The sequence below is a fragment of the Stegodyphus dumicola genome, chromosome X1 (assembly GCF_044657685.1).
Source record: "Stegodyphus dumicola isolate Sdum_Otavi_A_Nest chromosome X1, ASM4465768v1".
NCBI lineage: Eukaryota > Metazoa > Arthropoda > Arachnida > Araneae > Eresidae > Stegodyphus > Stegodyphus dumicola.
Window position 1 is genome coordinate 250,924,527 of NC_140780.1, and position 16,294 is coordinate 250,940,820.

At 34.0% G+C, this 16,294-nt stretch overlaps 1 protein-coding gene across 3 annotated transcripts in view; it reads right to left on the reverse strand.

Moving 5' to 3' along the window:
- Positions 1-994: 994 nt before the first annotated feature.
- The window catches only part of LOC118185302 (ninjurin-2-like), a 72,159-nt gene continuing 56,859 nt past the window's right edge, over positions 995-16,294 (reverse strand). For all 3 annotated transcript variants that reach the window (XM_085807447.1, XM_035355141.2, XM_035355140.2), the window contains exons 2-4: positions 8,622-8,827; positions 5,678-5,869; positions 995-1,430 (exon numbers count right to left, since the gene is read on the reverse strand). In XM_085807447.1, coding sequence (XP_085663573.1) covers positions 1,164-1,430; positions 5,678-5,869; positions 8,622-8,819 — 657 coding nt within the window. In that variant the 5' untranslated portion in view covers positions 8,820-8,827 and the 3' untranslated portion in view covers positions 995-1,163. The remainder of the gene's footprint in view (positions 1,431-5,677; positions 5,870-8,621; positions 8,828-16,294) is intronic.

The window sequence follows — 16,294 nt, forward strand, 5'->3', positions numbered from 1 at the left end:
TTCAAACACACAGCAAACTCGGAACTAACTCCGCTAGTACTCCTTTCGAAATCTTGAAGCGCAGCTTAAATACTGCTTCTCAAACATGTTTAGATTAGCATACTGCGTCAATACAAATTTGCATTCCGGCAGGAAACTGAAATCAGAAGGGAAAGAAAAGTAAAACTAAAAATAATTGGTTATAATAAAATTTAGTCACGAAGTGAAGTCTCGTGGAAGATTTTCTAAAACAAATGGCCAGTATTTCCATCTTATATGAAAACACTTTGAAGGGCAAATATTATTATTTACCTTTGTTAGAAAAGAGACAACAGAAGAATAACTACACAGAACTTTACTACTGGTAGATGATTTTATTAAGTCATAAAATTGCAGTATCTAAAGATTTTAGGCTGAAAGCAGTATATTCCAAACTTTAACCACAAAAGAGAGTAAAAAATTATGTTATTATTGTGTAAGAGTACAAATGTGTCACTTATTATACCTTATAAAAGCACAGACAAATTTTGGTCTTCAGTTCTTGAGCCTTACTTTGCGATAAATAAACCTTAATAATTTAAGGCAATAAACATTTTTTATACTAATTTATAATGGTGGTTTATATACAGTCAGATGTCATATTCTGTTTGCAGCTATTAAGAAAGCAAAGAAAGAAAAAAAATCCATAACTCAGTCTTCAGATTATTTATGGCAGAGAATGCAATATTACTGACTGAACTGTATTAAGACATTAGTTCATTAGATGAAGACTGAACCCATTTCACGCGCACACACACACACACACACCATAAAAAAATAAGAAACTGCTTTTAAACTATTCTATTTTATTAATTTGCACTATGAGCATAGATAGGCTCTCGCTCGATTTTCGGCATTTTTATAAATTCATTTATGGGGCATAACACATAGCCTAACAGGAAAGCAACAGCGTCTCTGTTTAAAAACGCACACATTTACTAAATTAAATTAATATATAAAATATGTAAAACAAATATAATCTGGATAATTTAGTTTATTAATTTACAGCATAAGAATGAAAATATTTCTCATGTTAATTCCAGAGTGGTAGTTTATATATAGCTAGTTGTCATAGATAGTTTGCAGCTGGTAAATGTTCTTGTCTTATTTATCAGTACATAGCGGCTCCTTGGAAATCTAGAAACTCAGATAACACCGTTAATCATATAGTTCCTTGTTGCGTTAAGATATGACATCCACATTGGGCCAGAAGTATTAGGATATGCGAAAGCACCTAAACAGCGTGCCATTACTGTTCCTTTGGGTCCGAAGGTGCCTATAAATATATTGACAATGGTGATAAGTGCTACTAATCCCATGGTAGTATGATTTAAAAAATTGGAGTATGTCTCATCACTGGCATTCTTGATCACTTGGCAGCCAAGCAGAAACATAGTTAGTCCCACCAGAAGCTGAAATGGAAAAAAAGTTCGATCTGAATAAATTACTTGTCATATTCTTAATATATTGCCTTTTTACGCTATTATTTTTTAAATCAAAGCAACAATATTTTAAGTCGAAATCTATAATAAGCACATTCCCAATTTATTTTGGTAAAACTATGAACTTTTATCATTATTTAAGTCTGATTGCAAACTCCCTTTTTTAACGTAAGTTCTTGTAAAATTTTTGAATATTTGTGTTTTAATTTTTTCATTAAATTTTTTGCGCTATATTTGAAACGTTTTCCACCATAATAGGTTATATTCCGTTACAACAGCATTTTTTACCCTAAAACAGTTCAGTTTAAAATGAAACAAGTGTTCGATGTCATTCAGGAAAAAGTAATCTTGAAACAAAGCTGAGAGTCAGGTATCAGAAGCTATCCTTGAATTCCATGTCATGAGGTCAGCCTCTTGTTTAATCAGTTTGCCCCAAAGCAATGAAATTTAGAAGCGTCCGAAATATTTTATTCAGGTATTTAGCTAGCTTGAAGTCAGAACAACGTTTTGAATTTTTTCGGTCACAATTTTGCCAAAAAAGATTATATTATTGCAGATCTTGATAAGGAAGTGAAAACGAAAAGCAAAAGAAATGATTGGAAAACAAGAGGTATGTTAGAACTATACGTATACTTTTCTTAAATGTTAAGCAAAACTACTAACAGTTTTAACAAGATATATACACGAAAGATCCATTTCTTGACATAAACAGTTGTACAAACAAGTTTTCAGATGAGCATAATGTGTAAGTATACTTAATATGTTGAATTCCCCTTCTAATTTCACATGACTTGCGCGTCTAGTCAATGTGAATTTCTCATTATGCATTGAATGTTTTGGTTAAATATTAATTACAAAAGATAAGTTAATGAATGTATCGGCTCTTACCGCGTCATGAACTTGAAAAAATGTCTGGGAAAACTAGGGTCATGCGGTGATTTTGTAACGTGTGCTACGAAAACAAATCAAAACACTTAGGTAAGGTAAAGGCAAACCATTGTACCAAAAACGTTGTAACATACTGTGGAGACTGCATTGGTTTACCTTTGATTGCATTGGTTGAAAAAAATTGGTCGCAAAATGTGAGCATAACATTTAAGCTTATATGTTATATATATATATATATATGAATAAAATTATTTTTATATTTTCTATACTGCATTAATTTCGTCACACTAATTTAGTAACAATGACACTATTGAACAATTTAAAAGTATTAAATATTTACTTGAATGGTGTGTTTTTAGTAAACTTGGCTTCGCCAGTCATCGGTGATCTCCATGGTGCTGTGAACCAACTCAGTGCCGGTCATCGGTTATCCCCACGGCATTGAATGTGTTAAATTAAATATTGCCGAGTTAATAAAATTCATTTACTCAAAAATTTCAATGAAGCTTCTTTGGCAGTTCAAAAAATTCAATTAAGCCTTTTTAAAAAAAGGAAGAAATGTTGGATAAACTTTCTTACTCAAAAATCACTCTTCGTCTTCCAAAAGGGATTCTGTGTGAGAAAGAGCCATAAAATGGGAATCAAAGAATGAATCCCAAATTTATCACTTTAAATATTTACATAAACTTTATCTACTCAAAAGATAGTCAAGCACAACTGTTCGCTTTTCCTGTTTCTGATGGATTGAATGTTAAGAGATGGACTAACAAAAATTTTTCCTTCCCACTTCCGAGTACAAAAATTTTAAATTATTACATACGAACATCACGAACCCTTAAGCTATGCAAATAGAAGAGAATTCTGTTAATGATTAGTAAGCACTTTTGCTTTCTTCTCATTAAATTTATTTTACTTATAGACATATCATGCGGAAATCTTCCGAGATTAAAGATATTTTTATTTACCTTGATAAATTTAAAAGAGCAATGTTATATAACATCAGTAAAAAAATGAAGGGTAACGTTATATACCATTATAATAAATCCTCCCTGCTCCTAAAATAAATACTCAGGTCCCAGGTACTTGACTCATATTCCGATATGTATTGTTATTTCTTTAGCTTTACAATACATTCTTCCATAACCCTCCCCCCGAAAAGCATCTTCTTCGACTTCATCTAAGTACATATTTATCTTTTCAATTGAAAAAAGTGAATTGCTTTAATCTAAATGAAATTGCAGAAACTAGTAAAAATGTTCAGTGCAATTATGTTCTTGTTAGGAATCAGATTTCTATGTTTCTTCAGAAACTTCGTATTACAGCAGATTGCTCTGAAGCTCTGGAAATCAGTCAAATGCTCTTAGAAATATATCTCCTATTATTGAATTTCAGAACTATTATCTATTTTTTATATCTTCGTCTCCTATATTTCTTAATATCAAATTACTTTGGTACGGTATTAAATGAAATAAAATATCTGAAAGGAATAATTACAGTTTACAAATATATTATGTGATAGGAGTTCTAATCTCTATAATTGTTTTTAATGCTAACTTTCCAGCTTTTATACATTATAAGAGCAATTCTTTGCCAAGTTAATGAAAGTGTATGGGTCTTGTAACATTTAGAAGTGATACGTAGAACATAAGTTTTTTTAATGTGCATTTCCTTCCGCAAAAGAAACAAACGTGAGAAATTATAATCTGGCCCACCAATAAACATACTAATGATATCTAACTAGTGGGAAATAAAACTGAGAACGTGATAAAATAAAGCAAAGTTCTAAAAAAAAGTATCAAGTTTTGTTTCTCTTCTATCATACGTAACAGTAAAGTATTAGGAATTCAGTTACCCAACTTCTACGAGGTTTAACTTAAGTCTTTTAGAATATCGATCCACGAATTAGGAATTGCCATTTTCATTGCATGTGCTTTTTGATTATTAAAGTTGAAAGTATTCTCTTACGATTTCTCTTACGTTAATAACATTGTTCACTTCCACGCCAATCGAATTAATTTCTACCTTTTCGTTGCCCTGCGTTGGCAATACGCTTTTGAGTTTTGTCGTTCGTAGAATTCGGTCGCTAATAGCGTAGCTGGCCTGTAACGGTTGTAATTCTTATTTTAAGCTTATCTGTACTCCTGAATTATTATTAAATGTTTACGTATGAATGTTATATTATTAAATGTCTTCAGTTTGATTTAAGTACACCAAGAGTCGTTGAATTTATTAAGGATATTTAAAACCGAAACTGCGTCATCCATGTCGGCGCCATTCTAATACGAGGAACGTAAACAAATTTCTGGAGGCACCGGCGAGATAGAGAATTCGTCAGCAGTTCAAGTACAAATAAGTGCTTTTTATTTCGATTTACATCTGAATTTGATTCTTGAAGTTTTATATCTATTTTGATTTTGAACTTGAATACTTCGATTACTTATTATGGATCAAGCTACTGTCATTAGATTGCGTGGTAGGGCAAAAGCGGCAAAAGATTTGTGAGTACAAATGAAAATGTAATACGCCCTTATACAATATGGATACAGTGTAGCAAGTCTAACATACATATACTGAGGTGTAGATAGAGGCAAAGGAATAACTTCGTAGGATTCCTGACTGTGTAATTCTAAGTTACAGTTGACAGTGAAGAATCTTAAGAACACAATCTTAAGAACAAGTAAGAAGAGTTAAATAACCCTTTATTATTCCAATTAAAATTTAACAAAACTCCGTCTTGGAGTTGTACAATAAAGCCGACACTTGGGCTTAAACTTAAGAGACTAAGAATTAAACTAAACCAATCTTAACTAAAGGAGATATAGCCGAAGCTATAAAAATTCTAACAGAGTTGGCCCCCTTAACGCTAATTGACTGCGAAGCTATCAAGGGCCTAAAGTACGGCAGAGCGTAATAATAGCTTACGAGAGAGTAGCCTAAGAAAAAGCGGACGCGTGCAGCCAGAATAACTGGTCTCACTAAGACTGTAGAACTTCGCGGTTATATACCGCTCTTCCTCATTAGCATTCAAACATGATCCTAGAACTACGTTCTGGCCAGAAGTGGTAAATTGAAATTAAGAATCGATAGAAAAGGAAGTTTAACTCAAAATTTAATTGTTAATAAAATTAACATAATCCTTACAACTTTAATAAATATGCGACTACCTTAACATAATTATTTTAATTAGTATTTAAAGTTTTGTTTGCAAGACGAAAAAGTGTAATTTTCTTAAACTTATAATCTTTGCAGTTTCTTTTTCGTTCTCAGAGAGCAGAGATGTTTTTAATTTCCTTTATTAACCTTTATTAACAAAGAACTGAATTACTTACTTGAAGTACAAGTGAAGTTATTAGAAGACCAAGCACGTGCTTATAATACAAATGAAAGTATCCCAATTCCAGAACAAATTTCAGTTGCTCACAATTGGCAGTAAATAGTGCAATGTCAAGGAATCCCCCAGCTATGGTGATTCTTCTTGTCATGAGATGGCTACCTGCGGTGCTAAAAGTTGGATCTACAACCTAGAAATCGATATCGTGGTTTTAATTTATCTGGGCTCAGTTAATTAAAAATGTTAAAACAAACGCATAATTTTTTAGCGCACATAAGAAATAGAGAACAAATTTTAACAGAACAAATTTTTTGCCCAAAATCGCATTTAGAGTATAATAGTTTAGGTCGTAAAATTTTAAATTGGCTTTCTGTACACCGGCAGATTAAAATCATTTGTTTCCCTTATTTTTTGCTTTTTATAACAGTAGGTGAAATGTTTAATTTTAAAATATCTTAATTTTTATAATAAACTCAGGAGAAATGTCGTGTACCTCTGTATTAAGAATGATCTCTTTTATGTGTATAACCATTTTGGATATGTGAAAGATATAAAACGCGTTTTTATATAAACCTAGTTTTAAAATACTTTCTTTAAATACACCATCGAAAATACTTCACAAGTCATCTTAAGACTGAATAATGAACATTACAATGTTAACTGTAGTAAGCGTAAGATCTCTTAATTATTAATATATTTTTAGTCTTAAATCACAGTAAGATTTATCCATTAAATTCCGTTTCAAATGGAATGATTTCTAATCTATGAGTGGAATTGCTTCTTATATGTAACTATTGAACATTTATGGCAGTAAAATGATTGCAAATATTAAATGATTTCCAGCTTTTTTTTTTAAAAAATTGTCTAAAGTTTATGCTAAACGTAAGCTAAAAAACTACAAATACTGCATTTCACAGCGTAATCTTAAAATAAATACTGATCTTTAGCGCGATAAAAAATAACAGAGTATTCTTTGAGCAACGAAGCATAAACACTCTTCTGCTGCATCTGCTTATTACACCTCAACTTCATATACTATTCATTCAAACTCCTACTTAGTACAATCATCAGTATTATAAAAGTCAAAAGATATTTCTCTTTTGGTGTAAAAAATTGGATTTTTTAAATTTCAAAAGTGCTTTGTAAAGAAAAATGGCTAAATAAATTTTTCTGTGGGATTAATTAGAAATGTCAGAATAAAAATAATGCAAATTCAAGGGATATTTTTTTAATTAACACAGATTTCTCTTCCTTCGAGGACATTTCTTTGAAATCCTTATCGCAAAATGGAAGAATTATCTTATATGGGACAAGTTATTTTGATTTTACGACCTTTTTATTGATCATGTTGCGCGAGTTTTCTCAGTTCAGTGTCCAAAATAGTGCCCTATTTAAATCACTAGACGTGAAATACAGAAAAGCATTGAATTTGAGAAGGGAATTATTTCTTAAAAATCAGCCATGCGTTCTCAGGTTGCAATCTGGTAATCAGATATTTGGTGTATTTCATAAGCACCGCCTTGCTGGCCTTGAAGTAGAGAAAGTCTCCTCCTGCTACAGTCATGAGGGAGGGTTCAAATCACATGGACGTGTGTAAATGTATAGTATCTTCTTGGTATGGGGGTTCGTAAAATACGAAAGCCATCTCGAAATGATGATGGGAGACCTTCGCATCAGTCGCTGAAGAATTCTCTCTCAATTTTCGAATATAAGTGGGAAAATACTTACTGGGTGTCCAATGCCTTGGGCACAGTCCACGAATGAATTTTATCGCCTCTTGGCCTTCACCAGAGACGCAACCCTTGCCTCCTGGCCACGACAAAATTCGTGGAGTTAATCTGATGTTAATATAAGACAAATTGAAAAGAATTTTCTTCTTCCTTAGCATGTGCTTTCGGGGTGTAATTAGAAGCATGTCCGGCTAGCAATCGGAAGGTTAGGAGTTCTAATCATGTCAAGCGCATGGATGACTAATCTCTTTTCTTTGAGGGGCTCCAAGAAATACTAACAACTCGACAAGTTGGGCCGGAGCTAAAGTATGGTGAACTATAGTTCGCCCCACCTAAATTTGGCGACTTTGTCCCCTCAACTCCAGTCGCCTTTAAAGTGGATTAAAATATAAGTGTGCCTTTGCAATGTGATTTAATGTATGTCCGGCTAACAATCGAAAGGACCAGAGTTCGAAAACCGGCGAAGGCATTACTGATTTTTTAGGGTTTCCTGCTTCGAAATAAACCTAATGGCTCTACAAAATGATATAAGTCACAACTCCATCATATGCAGCAGTTAGGTTCAAGAATCCTATTCGTAATAATTAAAGAAGTAGCATCAGTTAAAAATGTATTCATATCAATCTGTTAAATTTCATTTGTTATTGTGGTCATAATCATTATTCATTTGTTAGCCATATGTAGGCTCAAAAAGCTCTATTATTTCTTTACTACTGCATCATGTTCTTACTAGTTAACATTACATTTAATGATATTACTTGGGAGTCAATAATTCACTTACTTAATCGTATTTTTCTAACAAGCCAGAAATTAAATTGCCGACACTAGAAACTGAGAGTGATAGTTTAGAAAATTGACACAGGAATTCAGGATACGAAATTAAAATGAAGCCTTAGTAACTGAAATTGAAAATTTTCATTAAAGTGTTATTTTATTGAAAATCCATAATTTTATACTTTTTATAGCAGATAATTTACCATGCATTGTAAATTTACTGAAATGTAAACAGGAGTATGTTCATGGTTGTAAATTGTGAATTAAATATTTTTAAGAATAAAACCTGATTTTAATCATAAAATTTAAAAATCTGGATGGTGCTACCTAGAAAAAGATTTTCCGAATAAAAATTGCAAACAACCAAACTAGGTTCTGATTTTGTGATACTAAACAGTTAAAAAAAAATTAATAAATTAAAAAGAGATTTTTCTTTACCTTCACGTGTGCTTCAACTGCTGCAAGAGAAGGCTCAATCTTCAAACTGTTACTCAAATTACTTGAACAACGACTTCTGCCCTTTTTGGTTTCGACATCCTTCATCTTCCTGAGAGCAGGATCCATAAAAAGTTCCTTCATTTCCTCTACGCAGTTAAAACTTGCGTCTTCTGCGGGATTAGATGTGCTTCGATTCATTGTCTGACCTGTTAGAAAATACAAATTTTATTATAATCAACACAGTTTGCTTGCCTCTAACTCAATGCTGTGATCAACTAAAGTATCAAAATTAAAAAGTAATCCAGTCAGCCTAGATGTGGCGAAAAACTATATGCCAGAGAATTATTCCAGTGACAGATTTATATTTTTGACTTTTGATCATGAACAAGTTTCACATTTGGCTGGTGGTAAGCTCAATAATTAATAATTATTAAATAGTCTACCTTTTAATTTTATAGATGTATAGTTAGTTACCTGGAAACACTTGACTTTTGACTCAGTAAATAAGGAAGCAAAATTAAAAGATTCAGACTTTATGCACTATAAGAACTTTTCACATGATGTCATTTCCATAAAACATCGAATTCTAGCCTTTTTTTTTTCATCTGTTGCCACAAATACAAGATAAAATTGAAAATACATAAGCAGTAAATTATCTGTCGCAATGACAGCTTCACCTATAGAGAAGGGTAAAATAACATTTTGATTACGGTGCGGGAATATGTTAAGAAACATTTTTATTCTTAACATATTCCCTCACCCGGCTGAATTCTCAAGTTCAGGAATGACTGCTTAGGAAGAGGACAGTATTTGGAAATTGGCCGTCGATGAAGTCCGGTTGACAGTTACTTCAATTCAAGAATTCGAACAACTCCGTCTTTTCCAAGAAAAACATCTGTGATTCTTCCAAGATTCCATTTCAACAAAGGAAAACACTTTCCTGAAGTAAGAGTTTCTAAACCTTGAGAATCGGAAGAAAGATTAATCAGTGTTCTGGAATGAGGTCATGCTTCAATCTGTATTACTAGAGTGGTAAGTTGCTCAAAAGTTAAGATAGCTGACCTGCAAACTTTGAATAAATGTTGCTTAACAGATTTGATTCCAACCTCCCACAATCCCCCAAAATATGGAGCTAAAGGTGGGATAAAATGCCATACAACAGATTCTTGTGCTGCAAATAGCAGAACTGGGAAACAACGATTGCTCTTTTAGTATATAGGTTCTTGCTGATTGAAAATTCGTTGTTATCTGAATGCAAATTTACTGTTTCCCACGTCTGGAAATAAACCGCCTTAAAGCCCCTAGAAAGGTATCTATTGATAAATCTGAAACTAACCTCGAGGTGAATTGCTTTAGTGGCAAAGCAGTTAAAAAGAGCGATGTACGATTTAATTCTTACTCTACAGCGAGTCAGATTAAGTTTCTTTGTGAATGGTCTACCAAAATCAAGTCCAACGTTAAGAAATGCTCTGCCAACACTAAATCTACTGGAAGGCAAGTCTTCCATGATGCTATTGCATGGCTGGGACGACAGTCTAAAGCAAGTCAAACATCTGGATAGAATTCGTCGAACTGCATAAGATCATTTTCTCGTCTTTATATCTCTTGCTCGAGAAGGAGTAAATCGTTTGTCAAGATCGGCTCGATTTATACTTGATAGGGCAGAATGAGAATTCTTCTCATATCTTGCGGAGATCACAGAATAAACGATAAAAGATACTGTGACAGCCTCTTATAAGCATTATTATTCAGGCAGCTGCTGTCTCTGTACCTATAACATCTACAAGGTTACCAAAATATTCGAGATCAATACTGATTACCAAGAAACTCCCAAACAACAGAGAAAAGCTTCGGAAGCCTTCCGAAGGTATCCCACATTGTCAAAAATACCAAAGCAAATGCAAGATATGTAAGACGGCAGAGAGATTGATGGATATTATGTGTGTCATCAATTATAACCTCTACGCCAAGCAAAAACGTTTGGGAAAGAGTTATAAAAGCATTAGGACTGTATAAAAACCACTCATTTTCTTTTCTGCAAAAAGATGGCAGAGTTATTAGCAGCACAGAAGAAATGGCGAATACGATAGGTAATATATTTGATACAGTTTCTTCCAGATATTATTCACCCGCATTTCTTTCTGTCAATCTATACTCTGAACGAAATCCGACGTATTCAACTTTTCCAACTCTGGGCTTTATAATAGATTTTACAATGCTTGAGCTAAAGAGCGCTTTGTACAGACACATAGATCTAGTCCGGGTCTACACGGCTTGAGTTAACTAAATGCTGAACCATCTGTCTTGTAAGAATGCTCTTATCGCTCTTTACAATCGAGTGTGGAAAGAGCATACCTTTCCCAATGCATGGAAGAAAGCTGTTGTCATTCCAATATCTGAGTCAGGGAAAGACCAAAATAATCCCTCCAACTATAATCCCATTGCACTTATCAGTTGTGTCTGCAAATTGTTCGAAAAAAATGGTAAACCACCGCCTTGTCTATTACCTAGAAAAATCAACTTGATTTCGTCACATCTGAGTGGTTTTCGCAGAGAAAGAACGACAATCAGTAATATATATTGTAATATATTAGGTAAAATAGAGTTCCTTCAAGGCTAGAATATTGAAGAAGTAGATAGCGACTGTTCGCTGAGTTCTTGTAGTGTAAGAAGCAAGGCCAAAAAAGAGTTAAATTACTCTTTATTCTAACTTAAAATGAATTAACAGTTGACCATTCTCGGGCTTACAAGAAACCTTCAATCGGGCCTTAACTCAAAATGGAAAATATAAGACTAACTAATATTAAATAAAATTAATCAGACGAAGCTGCACGGAGTTGGCCCTTAATTAAGGATAACCGGCGTAAGCTAGCAGACACGTATTAGGTACGGCTTAGAATATCAAGCTTAAACTAATAGCAACAATGTGGGCGAAAGTCAGAACATGCTCTTCTACTGAAGTAACTCAAACCTCAGCTTAAATAACCATTTCTACCTTATTTGCATAAATCGTAATCCCAAAAACTCATTCTCTCAGGGAAACGTATGTATGAAACTTGAAGATAATAGAAACGCTAGTAACTATTGGAAAATTACACTGAAGTGACAAAAGTCATGGGATAGCAATATGCAAATATACAGATGGCAGTAGTATCGCGTAGAAAATGTATAAATGCGAAGTGCTTTGGCAGGGCTTTCATTTGTGTTCAAGTTATTCATGTGAAGAGGCTTTGACGTGATTATGGCCGCACGACGAGAATTAACAGACTTTGAACGCGTAATGGTAGTTGGAGCTAGACGCATGGGTCATTCCATTTCGAATATCGTTAGGGAATTCAACATTCCGAGATCCACAGTGTCAAGAGTGTGCCGAGAGTATCTAATTTCAGGCATAACATCCCACCATGGACAGCGCAGTGGCCGACCACCTGCACTTAACGACCGAGACCAGCGACGTCTACGTAGAGTTGTCAATGTTCACAGACAAGCAACACTGCGTCAAATAACCGCAGAAATCAATGTGGGACGTACGAGGGACGTGTCCGATAGTACAGTGCGGCGAAATTTGTCATCCTTGGGCTATGCCATCAGAAGACCGACTCGAGTGCCTTTACTGAGAGCACGACATCGCCTGCAGCGACTCTCGTGGGCTCGTGAGCATATCGGTTGGTCCCTAAACGAATGAAAAACCGTGGCTTGGTCAGATGAACCGTGGTCTGTCACGATTTCAGTTGGTAAGAGCTGATGGTAGTGTTCGAGTGTGGCGCAGACCCCACGAAGCCATGGACCCAAGTTGTCAACAAGCCACTGTTCAAGCTGGTGGGGGTTCCAATGTAATGTAAAAACCATGTTAAAACCAATGCCATGTAAAAACTGCCCAGACGGTCTGGGCAGTTTTTACATGGCCATTCATGGACTTCACGTACTCAAACAACGATGAGATTTTTTATGGATGACAATGCGCCATGTCACCGGGCCACAATTGTTCGCGATTGGTTAGAAGAACATTCTGGACAATTACAGCGAATGATCTGGCCACCTAGATCGCCCGATATGAATCCCATCGAACATTTATAGGACATCATCGAGAGGTCAGTTCGTGCCCAAAATCCTGCACCGTCAACACTTTCACAATAATGGACGTCTATAGAGGCAGCATGGCTCAATATTCCTGCCGGGGACTTCCAACGACTTGGAGTCCATGCCACGTCGAGTTGCTGCACTTCGCCGGGCAAAAGAAGGAGCGACAAAATATTAGGAGGTATCCCATGACTTTTGTCACTTCAGTGTAAAGTAAAACCCTACAACTTCTTTTGAAAACTTCCATTCGTAAAGTCTTTGTCAAAAGAAACCGCCTTGTCTCTGTTTTGTTTAATATTCAAAAACGCTTAGGGATACATATAGGTATGGAATTTTGCGTGATCTTCATCATAGTGGCTTAGGCGGCAACCTTCCAATTTTTATTCAAAACTTTTTGAAGGCTAGAACTTTTCAAGTTAGAATCAACTCTGTTTTTTCTGATAACGTTGAAAAAGAAGATGGTGTATCTCAAGTGTGCGTTTTAAATTTTACTTTAATCAACATAAAAAGAAACCCTTTCTTAAAGGAACTTCCTCCTACGTTTCAGGATCATTGTACGTTGATGACCTGAAGATCAGATATCAAGGTAGAGATAATAAGGTATGCAGCGAGGGAATTACAGATCGCCCTTAATAGGATCCAGACATGGTCAAAGAAAAGTAGATTTGTATTTTCAAAAAAGAAGACTGTTTGCATGCACTTTTGCAGAAAGCAAAATCTCCATCCTGAGCCTCGGCTTTACCTTGAATGTTCATTAATTTCAGTTGCGGGCGAAGTCAAACTGATTGACCGGAAGCTTACTTTCCTTCAACATATCATTTGCCTGAGGAAGAACTGTTTCAGAACTCTTAATCTTCTCAGAGTCCTTGCGAACAGCTTGGGATGCAGAGCGTGAATCATAGCTTCACACTTATAGGGCACTCATCCTCTCTAGACTGGACTCTGGCTCAGTAGTTTACGGATCAGCACTATCTTCTCTATTATTGAAAAAGAAGATGTAAAAATTAACTATGAGTGAAAGACGCGTTTCTTTGAGCTCTTGTATTGCGTTTTGTTAATTGCTGACAAATTCTAATACCATAAGCGAATTTTATATCATCGTGAAGCCCTACTCGAGAAAAATACACTGATACCACCTGCTAGGCAATAGGATTAATCATCGAAAAGTTATTAATCAAGCAAACTTAAAATCTTCACAGATTTGATTTGTAACTGTAAACAACAATGAAGTAATGCAATAACGTCTGGGTATGTGTTTATAATTAAAAATTTTAAAAAAGTTTTTAAAAGTCATACATTAAATGGTTACAGCCGAAAACGTCGCGGAGAAAACAACGCAAGGCGAAAACGTCGTGCTACAAAACATCGTGGGAGAAAACATCGCAGTCCTAAAACATTGTGATACAAAACATCGTCGTCGAAAATAAAGCGGTTCAAAAACTTCGCAGTTTGAAAACATCGTCGTCGAAAATATCGTGGTAAAAAATAAAGTATCTACAAATCATCGCATGACGATAACATCGCAGACATGCTTTTTTCAGGCTTTAATAACTGTAAATGGATATTTCCATAATGACTTGTGAGCGCAAGTTGGAAAGAAGGATAATTTTTACTTTCATAATTTTTATTGACTAATAAATTATTGCTGAGAAAATAAGAAGGAAACTTAAGGATAGAAAATTAATGCAACTTATAGCACTCAATAGAATTTTGAACCGACATAGTTAACTAACAAAGGCCATTAATAAATCGTTTTCATAAAGTTTTTACTGGTAATTTTTCGTGAAAAGTATAATCTATAAGTTGCATTTAATTAATGCAATAATTTAACTTTTTCAGCAAAAATTTATTAGTCAATAAAAAGCTGTGAAAGTAAAAATTATCCTTCTTTACATCTTGCGCTCACAAATACTTATGAGAACCCTATTTCCATTTGCAGTTATTAAAGCCTGAAAAAAAGCATGTTTGCGATGTTATCGTCATGCGATGATTTGTAGATACTTTACTTTTTAACACGATATTTTCGACGACGATGTTTTTAAACTGCGAAGTTTTTGAACCGCTTTATTTTCGACGACGATGTTTTGCACCACAATGTTTTAGGGCTGCGATGTTTTCTCCCATGATGTTTTGTAGCACCACGTTTTCGGCCTTGCGTTTTTTCTCCCGACGTTTTCGTCCGCGATGTATTTGCCGCGATGTTATCGGCGGACACCCATTAAATTCATAATTGAATCATAGAAAAACTTTTTCGCTATTTTGTGATATAACTTTTGTTCAAATATATCAAGAATTTTCAAAATTATAGCAATTTTCGTAAAATTTCATTTAAATATTAATTTTAAAAAAACGGACATAACTTCATTATTTGTATCATTCACTTAATAGGTTTAGCTCATGCATATCTTTCAGTAATATCTTTCTTTAAATAAATAATATTAACCATTTGATTTACATAACGAATTAAATTCTAAGCTGAAAAATATCAAAATTAATAATTTTTTTTTAACTTTTTCATATAAATACAAAATTATGATATATATTTGGTTTATATCATAATATTTATTTACCTATTAGTTAGTTTTTCTATTAGTTAGTTTAAAATTTTTGGTTACCTGTATCACGTTTTTGTAAATTCAGTAACAAGATTAGTTTAAGACATCTCATTCATTATCCATGATGTCACTGAGAGACACATTATCTGATACAACGTCAGAATTTGACTGCAGCTTTTTAAATGAAAGCTTCTAAATTGAAACACACCTTGTAATTAATATCAGAGAAAATATAAATACTCAGTTTGAAAATGGACTCAAATTAATAAAGTACAAAAGAAACGGAAGGAACATATTGCCACCTAAAATACAAGAAAAGTTCAAGGTAATTCTATATAATCTTAGAAATGCAGCGCTTAAAAACTCAATCCCCATACAGAAAAAAGATAAATCTGAACAAACTGCAATAACTACTAAAAATGCACATACCCAGTTTGAAAAAGAAAAGACAATAGATAGATCTCTTCAGTTCAACAACTCACAAGAAAGTACATACCAAGTCATTGATTCTTCTAATAGTATTTCGGAACATAGTCATACTGCAATTTCTTCTGCTCATCATTCATTGAACATTTCATCAACTCCGAAGCCATAATGCAGTCAGACGGCTAAGAAAACTAAAAATTGTTCTCAAGAATTTATACCGACAATAATTAGCACAAGATCAGACTCAACTACTGAAAATAATAATCAAGGAAGAAGACTCTCAACAGCACTTTTAATATTCCCGAAAGGGCATAATACTAAAGAAAAAATTTTTGATGATCTAGATAGACATATTCCACTCAACAACTGCCCATCAATCAAGAAAATAGTGAAGCTCAAACGAGGAGGTATTGTTATTGAATGTGACAATAGCAGCGACATTTTTTCCTTGCAAGAATTCATCATTAATAGTCCAATCAAAAATATAGAAACTAAAATCTCTACTCCAAGGCTACCAAAATGTAATCTCCATAATATTCCATCTAACTATACTGAAGAGGACATCCTAAATATTTTATATTCAATAAACAATTGACCATAATACTCCTTCAG